Raw genomic sequence first — 16,961 nt, forward strand, 5'->3', positions numbered from 1 at the left:
AGGGCTTTGTGTGCTGGTCCTAATATCTTGAACTGGATGCAGTAGCTCACTGGCAGCCAGTGTAGTGCTGTGAGTATCAGTGACACATAGTCCCATTAGACTATGTCCCATCACATCAGCTGCAGTTTCTGGACCATCTTCAAGGGCAGTCCTGCAGAGAGTGCATTGCTGTAGTCTAGACATGTATAAGATTGCACTGCAAAGCACCATGCAGGGTTTAGAAGTGGCCAGAGGATTGGAGAAGATCAGTCTACATCCCAATCCCAAAGAAGGGCAGTGCCAAAGAATGCTCCAACTACCGCACAATTGTGCTCATTTCACATGCTAGCAAGGTTATGCTTAAAATTCTACAAGGCAGGCTTAAGCACTATGTGGGCCGAGAACTCCCAGAAGTGCAAGCTGGATTTAGAAGAGGCAGAGGAACCAGAGACCAAATTGCAAATGTGTGCTGGATTATGGAGAAAGCTAGAAAGTTCCAGAAAAACATCTACTTCTGCTTCATTGACTATGCAAAAGCCTTTGACTGTGTCGACCACAGCAAACTATGGCAAGTTCTTAAAGAAATGGGAGTGTCTGATCACCTCATCTGTCTCCTGAGAAATCTCTATGTGGGACAAGAAGCTACAGTTAGAACTGGATATGGAACAACTGATTGCTTCAAAATTGGGAAAGGAGTACGGCAAGGCTGTATATTGTCTCCCTGTTTATTTAACTTGTATGCAGAATTCATCATGCAAAAGGCTGGGCTGAATGAATCCCAAGCCAGAATTAAGATTGCTGGAAGAAATATCAGCAACCTCAGATAAGCAGATGACACCACCTTGATGGCAGAAAGTGAGGAGGAATTAAAGAACCTCTTAATGAAGGTGAAAGAGGAGAGCGCAAAATATGGTCTGAAGCTCAACATAAAAAAAAATGAAGATTATGGCCACTGGTCCCATCACCTCCTGGCAAATAGAAAGGGAAGAAATGGAGGCAGTGAGAGATTTTACTTTCTTGGGTTCCATGATCACTGCAGATGGTGACAGCTGTCACAAAATTAAAAGACGCCTGCTTCTTGGGAGAAAAGCAAAGACAAACCTAGACAGCATCTTAAAAAGCAGAGACATCACCTTGCCGACAAAGGTCCATATACTTAAAGCTATGGTTTTCCCAGTAGTGATGCATGGAAGTGAGAGCTGGACCATAAAGAAGGCTGATCGCTGAAGAATGGATGCTTTTGAATTATGGTGCTGGAGGAGACTCTTGAGAGTCCCATGGACTGCAAGAAGATCAAACCTCTCCATTCTTAAGGAAATCAGCCCTGAGTGCTCACTGGAAGGACAGAGGCTCCAAGACTTTGGCCACCTCATGAGAAGAGAAGACTCCCTGGAAAAGAGCCTGATGTTGGGAAAGATGGAGGGCACAAGGAGAAGGGGACGACAGAGGACGAGATGGTTGGACAGTGTTCACGAAGCTACCAGCATGAGTTTGACTAAACTGCGGGAGGCAGGGGAAGACAGGAGTGCCTGGCGTGCTCTGGTCCAGGGGATCACGAAGAGTCGGACACGACTAAACGACTAAACAACAGCAATGCAGCTTCCTATGTTCCTTTTGCGGAAAGCCCTTCTCACCTGCTGTATTTGTTTATTCTTTATTGTTGTTACAAGATATGCTTGAAAAATAGAGTTACTCTACGATATGTAATCAACAGTTCAATATATTCTGCAGCAGCTATGGCACGTGAAATGGCATCACACAGGGTCTAGCCTGCTGTTTTGCATTCTGCAGCTGCTGAGGAATATTTTGAGTGGTCAATCAAATCTGCCTTATATCGATCAAATCTGCCTTTAGCCCTCCAGACTTAGTATTACCTGCAGTAACTGGCAATGGCTCTCCAGGGTTTCATACAGGAGTTTTCCCCAATCCATAACAAGAGTTGCAGGATATTGAGCCCGGCAAAACCCTTCCCTAATGTGTATAATAGCATATGTGTCTTGAGCAGCAATTCATGGTATCGAAATTCAGGTCCTACACAAGCATGTCCCTAGATTCATCTGTGAATGGTAGGAGGGAGCAAATGTGCAGATAATTGAAAGTAAGCTCTTTTGAAAGCAGACCAAATATACATAGGATTGGCCAGTAAGGTCTGAGTTTGCCAGCAACCACATTCCTGGAGTTTAAGATTTTCTCAAGCAGGAGCTCTGCCCTCAAATGAAAGGGGATGGCCTAGATTTCTTCTTCTATAATATTTCTTAAAATGTCAAAACAAGTGGACTGTGATCTGTGGTTCACATGAAACATACCACAGAGCGCCTCACTCAACATTACCTGCTTTCACTGTTCACACTGACACTAAAGTTCCACTGTCAAGAAAAGTGTGTGTGTGTGTGTGTGTGTGTGTGTGTGTGTGTGTGTAAAACAGCATCTATACATAATTAATTAGCATTTTCTGCATCTTATTAAATAATGCTAGGAGAGCACCCACTTGTGACATGAATTAATTATGGCACCAGTAGACAAACAAATTGTTTTGCAGGAGCTGCACAATATTTCTGCCACAAACAGTAGAGAGTGCCTGCCCTATCATTCATCCAGATGTCGCTGAAATCACATGGCAGAGCAAACGCCGTAGATTAAGCTGGCAGCTTCTGAAAATTGCACCACAGTTTGCAGCTCCTGCAGCAAATGGGTCTGCCTGTGGAGGAAGTGGCTTGAGGATCACAGTCACTGGCAATTAGTTCTTTGCATTTCTCCAGGGCTTGTTGTGTAATATTGCGGTTTAGTGTAAAAAAAAGTTTTGGATTGGGACCCATGGGTTCAGATCAGCCCACATTCAGACTCATCTCTCAGTCATGGAATAAGCACAACTACCTCCACTTCAGAAATCACCACTTCCGAGGTTGAATTGACCCAGTGGCTTATTGGACTGTGTGGTTAAAGGATCCTGGATTCAAGCTGCATTAACTGAGTTAAAACAGTTTTAAATCAATTACTTTTCTTTCCTATGCCAGTAAAAGGTTAAATGCAGAATGTACCATAACCTTTCCCCTGATTTGTAGTGTAGCTATTCACTGCTGTTGTCTGCACTGAGCCATTGTGCCATTGAGATGAATTTCTTCACAATATATTTTATCCAGAGTTCTTAAAAGGAGTGATTTCTCCTTTCCCCAGTTAATAGCAGCACCCAAGAGCAAGTTGTACTACCGTATATGTTTCACAAAAGGTGGCTTCATTAATTGATGGAGCTGTCTGGATCACAGATAATCTGTTGAGCTGGCTTCCTTCCTATAGTTAGATTGCTTGTAGAAGCTGCAGCAGCTTCTGGGCAGGTTGACCTGATCCACGTGCAATTGTAGCATATTTCCAGTCCACCCCCAGTGTAAATTCAGAATATCTTGAAGGCAGACTGGAGGAAAATGCTGCTGTTATGATTTCTTGCTTGCTTTTTGTTTGTTTGTCAGTGAAATTCTAAAATGAAAGGGTTGGGCTCTGTGCCTGTCTGGGTATGACTCTGCATCCCTCCCCAAACCTGGAATATTTTCTCCCTAACTTCAGACATAAGAGACTGATTATGATTACTCTGGTGTAATATACTCTGTACAAGAGTAGAGATTATTGCTTTACATTTTTCAGGACTGAGCCACGCATTACAAATGTGTTTTGCTGTGCTCTGAGGTGCCCTGGCTCAAATGAAACATTTTTTTTTTGCCTCTTAGGTTGAATATGTCATTCTTTTAGAGAAAAGATGGGGAAGCCCAAAGGAGAAGCATGGAGACTGGGAGAATGGATGGGTGATGGCGAATGCCCTTCCCTCCTTCGGAGGCCTTGAGCAAACTGTTGGGCTGGGCTAGAAGCAAGTCTCAAGTATCTCACAGGGGCGGCTGGGGGAGTTGCACTAAAATTGGCACCTAAAATTGATTTCCTCAGAGCACATCAGCACATGTCCCACAAGGCAGTGGGTGTGGATTTTTCCTTGGGGTTTACTCCCAAAGCGTTTCTCACGAGTAAGTATAGCCACAAGCTAGCAAACGTTTAGGGCCAGTGCCAGATTTACGTATAAGCTAAACAAGCTATAGCTTAGGGCCCCACTCTCTTGGGGGGCCCCCAAAAAAGTAAAAGAAAAAACCCCCTGATGTACATTTCCGAAATATAAGATAAAAAACAAATAAAATAAAACCTACATACAGCAACAGTGTTTTGTGTTGTGTAGGCTCCTATGATGTAAGCAATGGTCCCCACCTCCTAGCCTGCTCCCTGAAATATCCCTGGTTTGCTCCTTTCTGTATATAGGGTGCCTACATTCTGCATGTGCAAATGGCTTTAGATACCTATTAGGTCCATAAATTACCATGTATCATATATTCAACACGAAAAACAGTGACAATTTGTTGTTGACAAAGGACAGCTGGACACATAAAGGACCCCATTACCTTCAGTAGCTTAGAGCCTCACCATACCTAAATCTGGCCCTGTTTAGAACCAGAGTATTTCTTCTCCTAGATGGGCTGCCTTCCTAGGTTGACAAGCCCCACCTGCCCATCATTTTCCTCTACATTACAGCATGTGCAGAAACTGCCGCCTTGACTGTTTGACCCACTCTTGGTCTCATCCACTCAATCTGCCAGAACCTGTCTTCGCATGCAGGGGAAGTCCCTAACTTACCAAGGTTTTGAGAGCCATCACCCGATTTAGCTGGCCAATTGAAGCAGCTCCTGGGGTGTGGCTCCTGACACATGTGGACAGCTTCTAGGAGCCACAGATGAGAGCTGAGTGCAGTGTAGGCACCAAAGATGGACCAACTACCCCAGAATAAGCATGATGTGACCCTCACCAGAGGTGCTACCCATCCCCTAACCCCCCCCCCACACCCATGCACACATCTACATACCCACCCACATCTACCAGTTATGTTCAACTGTGGCAATGAAATCTATGAATGAATTATGAATGCCTTCAGGATTCTGATATGGGAAGTGCTGACAAATCCCCTATAATTCACACAGGGAGTCCTTGAGGATGTTCCACACTATTTATTTGATTGTCCTGTTTTTGACAATGTATATGCAAAATTTCTCATTTCTGCAAAGGTCGTGAATATCGGTCTAATCTGCCAGGGGAAAAAACAAATTCCTGTTCCGTAGTGATAAACAAGTAGGTAATGCAGCAAGCAACTAGATACCTTTGCTCTGGCAATAGCAAACAAGCATCCAGTGCATTTTGATGTTTGCGGATAAATGAAATTTACATGCATTCTATAAAATGTATTTTTGCTAGCTGAATAAATGAAATGGTGACTGAGGTGGAGTGTGAAACCCATGTCTGAAATACTGGATTTTTACATCCTTGAAACTTCATTATTTTTTTGTCATTTTGACTTTGATTGTTAATTGCTGTTACACTCTGTGGCCAAACAAATAATTTAAACTGCAGATTTGTCACTGTTATGCTCCACGGCCAAACAAATAATTGAAACTCTGTAACTTTGTTAATTATGTGTTGAAGTATATGTTGCGTGACTGAGATGCAAGTTATGTTCTTCCCATAAAGAACAAACAATGGGTGCTTTGCTTATCACAGAGTCATTGGCTTCATTGATTGCAAAGAGGAAACCACTCACTTTTGTCCTTAAACAAGGAAACATTGTTCCATAGAACGCTTTTGAGAAGTTAAATTTGATTGCCCTTTCATGTTTTTTTTTAAATGTAACTTTCTTTGCTACCGTAACCCCTATCAAAAATGTGGAAAGTCCCACTAACTTTTATGGCAGTTGAACTTTATTTCCCGGAGCTCCAGTTGACTTCAAAGCGTGTGATAAGTAAACAGTTTTTAACGTCTCTTAGAAACTTTGTCCTCTTGAAAGGTCTCTGTAATAGGGTCAATGTCTTCATTTGAAAGGATTGACCCAGCCGTTGCTGCCATTTTGATGTCTCTCACTGTGAGAGTTTCTTCCTGATTACATTTCCAAAGTGAGGCAAGGTGAGGCAAGTCCTTTTGAGCATTGCAGTATTTAGTCCTTTATCCAGGGCTATGTGAACTCTATACTACAATAAAATCAACATTTTGCTATCCAAAAACAGTGGTACCTCGGCTTAAGAACTTAATTCATTCTGGAGGTCCGTTCTTAACCTGAAACTGTTCTTAACCTGAGGTACCACTTTAGCTAATGGGGCCTCCCGCTGCTGCCACGCCGACAGTGCACAATTTCTGTTCTCATCCTGAAGCAAAGTTCTTAACCTGAGGTACTATTTCTGGGTTAGCGGAGTCTGTAACCTGAAGCGTTTGTAACCCGAGGTACCACTGTACTGCTCCAGTAAAAACAATTCTACAGAAATAGGCTTCAGAAATTAACTAGTAGACTCACAGGGTCTTTCAAGACGATCAGTTCAAGACACAGGAAGTGGGCAACACAGACAAGTGCAAAGTTCTGCATTTAAGTCAAAACCGCAAAAGCAGGTCACAGGCATAGCAAGCAAGCATGGTACCTGACTGGGGAGTAGCATATGTAGAAAGGTTGTTGGGGTGGTAGTCAGTTTCAACTGTGATGGAGAGAGAATGTGATTTTGAGAACAGCCTTGACCAAAGGTGTCATGGGCTTTGAAGACACTCAAACTCAGGACGCAAGGGAGAAACGTGTTAAGAGGAAGGCACACTTGGCAAATCCACACCGTGATCAACTCCTGCCCGGAAACCAATGTCCCCACTGTGGAAAGACATGTGGGTCCAGAATTGGCCTCCACAGTCACTTACAGACTCATTGTTAAAACTGTGTCTATGGAAGGCAATCTTACTCGGCTGTGAGTGATCGCCAAAGAAGAGGATTCATTCACAGAACCACGGTTTCGAAGTATCAGCTCTACTATATTCCATTTTACAACCTCATTCAGAGGTTGTGTCCAGTTCTGGGTGTCACCCTAAAAGGAGTATAGAAAAGGTGGAGTGAATTCAGATGAGGGGAACTAAGATGGCAATGGATGTGGAAAGCAAGTCCAAAGAGCAGGCATAGCTCAGTCCAGTGGCGTAGCGTGGGGGGTGCAGGGGGGCCCGGCCGCACCGGGCGCAACATCTGGGGGGTGGGCGTGCTCGCACTCGCAGCTCTCTGCCCCTACCTGGCTCACTCACTCTCTCTCACTGCAGTGCTGGCTGTGCGAATCCGATCCGAGCCGCTGGGTCGCCACCCACTGTGGAGGGGGTGGGTGCCAGGCGTGCCAGGTGCGGAGAGAGAGCGATGGACTATCTGGGGGAGGGACAGTGCAGCGGCCGCCCAGCGCAGCGCTGAGCACGGGAGAGAACCACACCAGACCAGGCAGCAGCAAGAAGAAGCTGGCAGCGGTGGCAGGTTAGGGGTTAGGGGGCACAAATTACTTGCCTTGCCCCGGGTGCTGACAACCCACGCTACGCCGCTGGCTCAGTCAGTAGACTGGTCAATTTGTAATCTTAAAAACATGTTCTAAAATTGTGACACCGGATGGCGCTGTAGAGGAGAATCCAAAGTCAATGGCAGATTGCCTTGGGAACTTCTTTTCTTCATATAGAGTTTTTAATAGCGTTTTTTTAAATATATCTGTATAGATCCAGCCTTAATCTCAGGGTCATGGATTTGAGCCCCATGTTGGGCAAAAGATTCCTGCATTGCAGGTGGGTTGAACTAGATGCCCTCATGGTTACAGCTCTACAATTATATGATTCTTTGAGGAAAGGTTGAAAGAACTGGGTATGTTTAAGCTGGAGAAGAGAAGACTGAGAGGGCCCAAAAAGCAGGGTTGTTGCATAGAAGAGGGCAAAGACTTGTTTTCTGTTGTCCAGAGGGTGTAAGTGTAAGATATGGGAGGAGAGATTTCAGCTGAACATTAGGAGAAAGCTCTTGATGGCAAGAGCAGTCTGACAGTGGAACCCAGTGACCTAGGGAGATGGTGGTGGGCTGTCTGTAAAACTGCAGGTGTTGAAGTAGGCTATGGAGCCATCTACTAGGGATGCTTTACAAAACAGTGAAAACCCAACAGGGACCAAGTGACTTCCACAATCTGGGTGATGTGGCTGAAAATGTCCTTTCCTGGTCTTTGGATGGCAGTGGGATATGGAGCAAGACCGCCAGTGAAGAACACTGTAGGATAGCAAACCTATGAAGAAGAAGGCATTATTTTGCTCCCAAATCCTTCAAAGCTTTATAGGAATAGACAGCCCAGCTCCTACTTCCTCTCTGTCATTACAGCTGAGCTGTTGTCATGCAGTCGCTGCAGGAAAGGGGATAGTGGGACGCTGCACTCAGAGCGAAGCTACGGTTCTTGCTTCTTTGAAAGGATCTGAACAATCTCTCAAGATTTATGTTCAGTTCTTGAGGAGAAGCCAGAAATTACAGGCAAGATAAATTTGCAGTGCTGTGTAGAGCATTCGCCATCTGAGCGTTGCAAAGCGATTTATGTACAAACATCTAGGTAATTAAGCTTCAATGTGAACATTCTCTCCCCTTTTAATTAGCTTCATGTGAGTAATTTGTTGATACTTGCACAGGCAATTTAATTACATTAACAAGTCGGAGTTGCTTGCTGTTTTGACACTGCAGGGCAGTCCTTGGGGAACTTTCTCCCAGTGGCAAAGTATGTATATACACGCAGACCTACTGTCAGAGAAAAGGTCTGTCATTTTTGGTAGCTCTGGTGACTGAATGGTGACAAGGCTGGTCAACATTGTGCTAGGTAGACTCAGCCTCTGTGTTGTCCATTGTGGGGCGCAGTAGCCAGAACTGCACAAAGCACTCCAAGTGAGGACATAGCATTGTGTAGTGGTTAAGGTGTTGGGCTGGAACTGGCTGGGCCCGGGTTCAAATTCCCACTCAGTCATGAAGTTCATAGGTGACTTTGGGGTAGTCTTAGACCAACCCACCTCACATGCTTGTTGTCAGGATAAGAGAAGAACCACATATGCTGCTTTCAGCTTTTGGTAGAAAAGAGGGGATGCAAATCTAGTGAATAACACTAAAAGAAGGCTGATGGACTGACTCGGTCTAATAGGGCAGCTTCATAGGCTCGTATGACTGCAGGCAGTAGTTTTTGGGGAAGTGGTGTGATTAGTAAAGCCATGTCCATTTCAGTCCCTCTTCTGGATTTCTCCTATAATTGAATAGGTTTGAAAGAGCCACAGCTCGCTATTCAGGAGTTGATGAAAACTATTTACAGGTGTCAGCTGATGCCATACAGCGTGTGTTCTTGGATTGATGCCTTGTGCTCATTTTCTCTCTTCTAAGAGTTACAGAAGCATCATGGTTTCATCCAGCTCTGCTTGTCTTGACAAGATCAAGCCTGACAGCAGAAATGTGATCAAATTTCATTAGCTTCTCGATTTTCCTCATTCTTAGGGGGCAAAGAGAATTATATAGAAATAATGAAGTATAATATATCAAATATTCCTCCTTCCACATTCACATTAGTGCTTCGGATGATGTCCTTATAGAAATACAACAGCATTCTTTATGGGCTTCACAGTTCTTGCAATTGTGATTATCAACAGCATTGATTTTTCCATGACACCTTAACCCATGTGAGTCTGTATTGGTGGATGAGGAAATTGCCACTGTCATTCTACAACTGGGTGTGTGAGGTGTGTGTGGCCTGACCACAAGTGCTGGAACAAATTCCTCTGTCCTCATTTAATTCCACACCCTCCAACATTTCTCCGATGAAAATAGAGATGTCCCTTCCAAGGAAAAGTGGAACATTTTGGGATCAAATCAGAAACCAGGACGGCTTCTGTAAATCTGGGACTGTCCCTGGAAAATTGGGACACTTGGAGGGTCTGTAATTCATCCCTGAGGACTGAGAGATGCAGTGAGAGCCAGTTGCTCAGGGATCTGTGAGGCTTCAATGTCTCTTGGACAAGCGTAAGACTAGTCTCCACCCACTTGTAGTGTAGCTGGTCCAGGCATGTCCTTCATCGTCACAAGCCAGATACCTATAGCAACTCTGCAAGCAGGGCATGACCACAGCAGCACTTTCCATACTCATGGTCCCCAGCATTTGGCACTCAGATGCAAGGCGGTTCTGGTACTAGAACTATTACTCAATGGTAATGAATAGAAACTATTGAGATTCGAGTACTCTGCTGCCGAATGCTTTTATAGAAAGGTGATTTGTCCCTTTCTAGGTTCTCTGTGCATGGTGGAGTTTGGTGTGCTTAGGGGCAAAGTGCATGTTACATGCTAGCATGTTTAACCAAAGCCTACTGCCATTTTTTTTTTTTTGTAACTTAGGGCTTGGCCACACTTCCGCTTGTCCCATGCATGGGTCCGAGAGGTCTTCCATTTCTCCTTTGCTTTCTAGGTACGTCTCTGAGCGGTTTTGTGTTTGTTCTGCCACTTTCCCACGGAAAACCCACTATATACTGCTGAATTGGAACAAGCATCAATCCACAGAAAAACTAATTCATGATTTTTTGATTTTTCCCCGATTCAGCAGTAAACAGTGAGTATTCCCAGTGGGACAAGCACCCCTTAGGTAAAAGTAAAGAGACCCCTGACCATTACGTCCAGTCGCAGACGACTCTGGGGTTGCGGCGCTCATATCACTTTATTGGCCGAGGGATCCGGCGTACAGCTTCTGGGTCATGTGGCCAGCATAACTAAGCCGCTTCTGGCAAACCAGAGCAGCGCACAGAAATGCCATTTACCTTCCCGTCAGAGTGGTACCTATTTATCTACTTGCACTTTGACGTGCTTTTGAACTGCTAGGTTGGCAGGAGCTGGAACCGAGGAACGGGAGCTCACCCCGTCGCGGGGATTCGAACTGCCGACATTCTGATTGGCAAGCCCTAGGCTCTGTGGTTTAACCCACAGCACCACCCGCGTCCCTAAAGCACCCCATAACCCCCAGCAATTAATGGGCTCGTTCTTATTGACAAATATATTTGTTGTGATTGCCCATGAGTCCTGTTGATGCTTACAGTCTCCCTCTGAACAATGTCATGCTGTGCTAAACCAGGTGGAGAAACTTAGGTACGACTTTTAACAGCCTGATTTCTCTTTTGCAGAGACACAAAACACACATTTAAAAAATGGCAGACGAAAGGAGCAGTCGTCTCTTCAAACGAATATCTCATGCAGGCTCATTTTTCACTATCAAAGTAAGTACCAGGAGCCAGATTAATCCCTTCTGCCCAATCAGAGCTCCAAGGAAGAAAAGTACACTGAAGTGCAGTTTCCTTTCTGCCAGTGGGTGCTTCCAAATGGCAGCTTAGAAGGGGTGTATTGTTCTAATCCTGCAAAAGTTTTTAGAAAGGATAAGCTGAATAAAAAGGGATGCACAATGGAAACCAGCAAAGGGTGAAGGGAATTCAAGGGATTCTGAGAATCCTAAATATAAAGGTGATTGATATGCTTAAATGGAAATACATTATGTAAAATTTAATTTAATTTATTTAAAAAATAATAATAATGTGATTTTCATTAGAACCATAGCATGCCAGGGCAAGGTTAACCAACCCCCTCCTGTAGGATGCCTGCTAGTTATAGTTTTGTGTTTTCAAAAACATTTTTAAATGATGCACACAATTTCAAACAGCACATTTAACTTCACGGCTGGTTTGGTGATCAGTCCCCAGAATTGCAGGCTTGAAAGGATTTCAGGAGGTAGGACTGGAAAGGATTCCTGCTGGGGCCCCTGGAAAGCTGCTTTCAGTTAGAGAAAGCAATATTGGGTTCAGTCGGCCTTCCCCAAGCAGGTACCCTCCAGAGGTTTTGCACTACATCTGTCAACCCCAACCGGCACATCTGCATGGTGCTATGACTGATGAAAGCACAGCCAGGCTGGCTGGGGATGGTGGGAGTTGTAAGTACAGAGCAACTGGAGGGTACCAGCTTGGGGGAAGACTAGGCAAAACATCAGTCTGGTGCAGCATGAGGCAGCTTCACATGACATGTTTTAAGTTTCTTCTCAAACTTCCAGAAGAGCTCAAAATGAGAATAAGCAGCTCATGCTGTGGCCTTTTTGTGCCTGAGTTCTCAGAGCACATCTGTTACCTGCTGGCTCACTTGACCTTCAGTGCCTCTCTTGCACTTGAATCCAGAACTTGCTTCTAGGCACTTCAAAGCCACCTGCCCACCTGACCCTTTCTTGTGTCAGAGAGGAAGCTTGGCTGTTCCAGCAAGCTGGCTGCAACCCCAGGAACTCTTATCTTTGCCTTTGTAAGCAAAAACATTCCAAGCAGGTTGGAAGCTGCTGCTTCCAAGATAGTGGACTTTTAAAAATAGATGTCCGTTGCATGTGTAAAAATGTAAAACACCCCGGGGTTGGCTCCCTGCTTCCCCTTTTCTTTAAACTGGGGTGTGGGGGCGAACTGTGGAGAAAATGTTATTCAGTTTGCAGTGATTATAATTAGTTTCCACTTGGTATTCAAAACTTTCCACATTTTGCGCCATGTGCAGTGAGTGAGCAATGAACGCACTGACATAAGGAATGGGTTAAACATGGCCACCTTTTTCTTTTTAAACAATTTTTATTGGTTTTTAATCAAATACAATAACCATTAAACACTTATCCAGCAGTATAGCTAATGGTGTTTGTTTTATCCATTGTCCCTAAACATACACTTGCACATTCAACATTCAAACATATTACTTAACATCACCTCTCCGCTGAGAATATCCAGCGTTTGGTATAAGAAGGTCTTGATTTTGGTCATTAATATAGTTAAAGAAAGGGGTCCACGTTTCTTGGAAGGTGCTGTGAATTATCTGCTGATAGAGTGTGCATGAGCTCTGGAATGTGGCAAGCTATTTTCTAGAAACTCGTGTCGCTAATTGCTGATACTGCGTGCCTACGGGAGATCGATGGATCGTCCGGCAGACGGCTTGGGGCCATGATGGACTTTATCTCCCTGGCAGTATCCCAACAGTTTTGCCCTTAATTGCCCTCCTTGTGTCTGGGATACAGACATTGCTGTATCCCAGATATTGTTTCCCTATATGTTCAGGGATATTTCAGTCTGGCACCATTTTCATTTATTATAATGATAGTAGAGGGGTGCATGGCATAGGGCAAGGATCTTACTCTCGGGCAGTGCCACTGCTGGCTGCTATCTCACATCCCAGCCTGCTGACTCAGTCACCATCAGGGAATTGCCAGACACCTGGGCCCACCACAGAGTACCATAGATCATTCTGGTGGGACCCTCCCCATGCTGAGGATGAGGCCTTTGTGCAGCCCCACTCAAGTCACCATATGGGGGTTCCCCCAGTCGATTATGGTTCCTTGTTAATGACACACACACATCCTGCCATTATTTCAAGTTGCAACAAAACAAATCTAATGATAATGGCACTTAATTGAGTGTTTGATAACCTGGCTGTTTTTAAGTCTTCCAGATTAGTGGCTCGCAACAGTTTAAAAGCCCACAAGAATAAGTGGCATGAAATTAAAACACCTCTGATCATTTTTTTTAAAGCCATGCACACAGGTTTTAAAGTCTGTGTCAAATCATCTTCTAACTTTAAGAGGGTATCTAAAGTGATGTTTGTAGGGAGCCACCCTTGATTGTTGAGACTTGGTGTGTGAGAGCAGAAAAGCACCACCATTTTGAAAGGCAGCATCAATATGTAACGTTAGTGCGACTATCACACATGCAGGTTCCCATCTTGTATTTATTGCTCACAAAGCAGTCTGTTTTTTGTGCATTTGCACACTGTTAGTGGCAAAAAACAAAAACCGTACTCATTCCTTGAGCTCCCAATCCCTCTATTTTGCCTCAGACTAAGAGCCATATTAGTCATAGAATTGTAGAGTTGGAATAGACTGCGAGGGTCAACTAGCCCAACCCACATGCAGTGCCGAAATAAAATTACTCTTTGGTCAGAGAACCCAAACAGAGATTTTAAATCACAAAACATGCAGCAAAATAAAGTATGGAAATGTAGGATGGAAGACCTTTAAAATATGTCCTTGTGAGTTCCAAAACTTCCCTTTTCCCTGAGCACAGAAAAAGGCCACATCTTTGGTAAGTTAAAAATGGTTTACTTAAAAACTCTCCGAAGGTCATATTCTTGTGCTTTTCAATACAGCATTCAGAAAAAGTTGCACAGGCAGTAAAACTTGGCATATTTCCAAAGTGGTGAAAGTTGCTAAATTATTGGCACAGGAACTCAAGACTGGCTTGTAAGAGCCATGCAGTCTGAGCTGCAGCAACTAGCTGAGACCTCCTCACACATTGAGCTTCTCTGGAACAAAAGCTTGTTTAATCATTTCATCCCAAAGTGAGGGGAGTGGATATAGCTAAGCCAGGCAGGACAGTGTATAGTATTAACCCCTTCATGCATTAATTAGACCTAAGCATGTTGGTTATTTGAGACTGGTTATCCCACAGTTTTAACTCTGCACAGATACATCACAAAACATGATAGAACTGGGGTTTGGGACCACAGGTATTTGTGACAGGGAAGGGAAAGGAGGCAGACTTGGCAGGTGGGTTGGAGAGCAGCTGCTGTGTGCCCTGCACAGACTACCTAGTAAGGAGCGAGTCAGGACTCGTTACTCCCAGTGCGGCAGAACAGCCTCAGGTTTCTCAGGTTCCATTCTGATTTTTGTTCATTCTTTTTCTCTCCTTCTGCAGTTCTTCGTTTTTTGCCAGGGGTTCCTGCAGTTCTCTCAGCTGATGACGTCTAGCCTTGTGAAAAGCTCCATTTCCACAATCGAGAAGCGCTTTGGACTGTCCAGCCAGATGGCCGGCACCGTGGTCTCCTTCAACGAGGTACCACTTTTGCTCCTTGTCCATCTTTCCTCCCCTGCTTTTATCCTTTCATAAGGATGTGGCTTCCCCCAATGTCCTAAGAGGCCTCTCAACCTCTCATCTCACTACCCAGGTGGGGAACACGCTGCTGATCATCTTTGTGAGTTACATGGGCTGCAGAGTCCACAGGCCCCGCTTCATTGGCTATGGGGCCGTCCTCGTCTCCATTGCTGGTCTGGTCATGTCACTTCCTCACTTCATCTCGGGACCCTACGAATATGATCGCTCCATTACTGGTAAGGACTTCCTATGTATGAACTCCTTGGGGACCTTTTCACCACGAAGGTTTGCAGTCTGAATTGGGGAAACTGTTGATTCATAGAATCATAGAAACGTAGAGTTGGAAAGGACCCCAAGGGTCATCTAGTCCAACCCCCCTGCAATGCAGGAATCTCAACTAAAGCATCCATGACAGGTGGCCATCCAACCTCTGCTTAAAATCACCACCTCCCGAGGGAGAGCATTCCTTTGTCGAAAAACTCTTACTGTCAGACAGTTGAGGTAGGTAGCCGTGCTGGTCTGACGCAGTAGAAATAAATTAAAAAATTGTCCACTAGCACCTTAGAGACCCACTAAGTTTGTTCTGGGTATAAGCTTTTGTGTGCATGCAACTCTAAGGTGCTACTGGACAATTTTTTATTTTGTCAGATAGTTCTTCCTGATGTTTTGTTGGAATCTCCTTTCTTGTAACTTGAAGTCATGGGTTCGAGTCCTATTCTTCAGAGCAGGAGAAAACAAGCTTGTTCCATCATCTGTAAGACAGCCCTTGAGATATTTGAAGATGGCTAACATATCTCCTCACAGTCTCTACCCAAATCTCCTTGGGTAGCTTTTCAGTATGGAGGTTCACATTTGGAATTGAGGGGGGGAACTACTTTCATTTTGCATTAGAAAACCACAGACGATCAAGCCAAGAGTTGGACACTGACACACACCCAATTCCATTTTTATTTTATTTTATTTAGTTTTTCAATTATGTTTTATTATACTTACAGCTGTACAACATAAACTTAAATTCATTGTTACCAATAAACTAATACATTTAAAAACACACACAAAACATTTTGGCAATAAATTCTCTTCCAAAGCCATACAGGAAGCTACGTCAGACTCTTGCCAATTTCAGCTAGTCTGATGGGGTGGGGGCAATAATGAGGGTCTCACTGCACATTCCATTAAAGGAATAGCATGAGACAGTGATGAGAGTGGGTTTCCCCTTCTCTCCCGGTCCATGATTCATAAGAACATGGGAAGAATCTGCTGGATCAGGCCAGTGGCCCCTCGAGTCCAGCATCCTGTTCTCACAGTGGCCACCCAGATGCCCATTGTGGGAAACCCGCAAGCAGGATTCGAACACAAGAGCCCTTTCCCTTCCTATCGTTTCCAAGCAACTGGTGGAGAAAGTGCACAGCCATAAGGGCTAGTAGTCATCGATAGCTCCCTCCTCCATGAATCTGTCTAACCCTCTTTACAAGCCTCCCAAGTTGGTGGCCATCACTGCCTCCACCAAACCTTCAACAAGCCTGCTGTAGCAGAACTGGATGTGGAGACTGCAGCTGAATGAGACACAGCTCTAGGCAGAATTTTGGTGCCGGCACAAGGTGTCACTGTATTTGAGACCCAAAAGTCCACCACTGCAGGGCCTTCAGGGCCAGTCTCAAAGACTTGGCAGTTTCTGAAGCAACCTGGTCGTAAGCCACCTATCAGAATGCTCCTCCTTGCATGACTGTGTGCTGCTGTAGCATCCTTCCATATAGAGGCTGGGTAGGGAGGGGTAAGAGAAGATGGTAAGAGAACAGAAAGCAGCTTTGTGTTGCTGCTGCTGCTCAATAGCTCTGTTTGCTGTGCCCAGTTCCAAAGGGAGTTTCACCCAGCAGTAAAACAATAGATGGGTGTGGCAGCTTGATAGCATCTCCTTTTGCCTCTACAGGTTCTGAAACTACCACTTCAGACATATGCCTCCCAAACCGGAATGAGACAGAAGTATGCACTAAATCCGAAAAGAAAGAAACCCAAGTGGTTGTGATGCTGCTTTTACTTGGGCAGACCCTGCTGGGGATTGGCGGGGTCCCCATCCAGCCCTTTGGCATCTCATACATTGATGATTTTGCCAGTAAGAGCAACTCCCCTCTCTATATAGGTAAGATGCTAGAAACAAAGGCTAGCTGCCTAGGCTAGTGCCTTATACCATATAGGCATCTTGTCTTGAG

The 16,961-nt window shown here is 44.7% G+C and overlaps 1 protein-coding gene across 6 annotated transcripts in view; it reads left to right on the forward strand.

The window, feature by feature from the left end:
- The window catches only part of SLCO2B1 (solute carrier organic anion transporter family member 2B1), a 65,056-nt gene that overhangs the window by 21,874 nt on the left and 26,221 nt on the right, over positions 1-16,961 (forward strand). For 4 of the 6 annotated variants that reach the window (XM_083499638.1, XM_083499637.1, XM_083499640.1 and 1 more), the window contains 5 exons: positions 10,226-10,295; positions 11,002-11,094; positions 14,575-14,712; positions 14,825-14,987; positions 16,682-16,891. In XM_083499638.1, coding sequence (XP_083355764.1) covers positions 11,026-11,094; positions 14,575-14,712; positions 14,825-14,987; positions 16,682-16,891 — 580 coding nt within the window. In that variant the 5' untranslated portion in view covers positions 10,226-10,295; positions 11,002-11,025. Of the gene's footprint in view, positions 1-5,870; positions 6,334-7,602; positions 10,296-11,001; positions 11,095-14,574; positions 14,713-14,824; positions 14,988-16,681; positions 16,892-16,961 lie in introns of those variants that run through there. The other 2 variants (XM_083499642.1, XM_083499639.1) reach the window with 2 other exon arrangements.

This window comes from Podarcis liolepis (assembly GCF_965112155.1).
Source record: "Podarcis liolepis genome assembly, chromosome: 4".
Classification (NCBI taxonomy): Eukaryota; Metazoa; Chordata; class Lepidosauria; order Squamata; family Lacertidae; genus Podarcis; species Podarcis liolepis.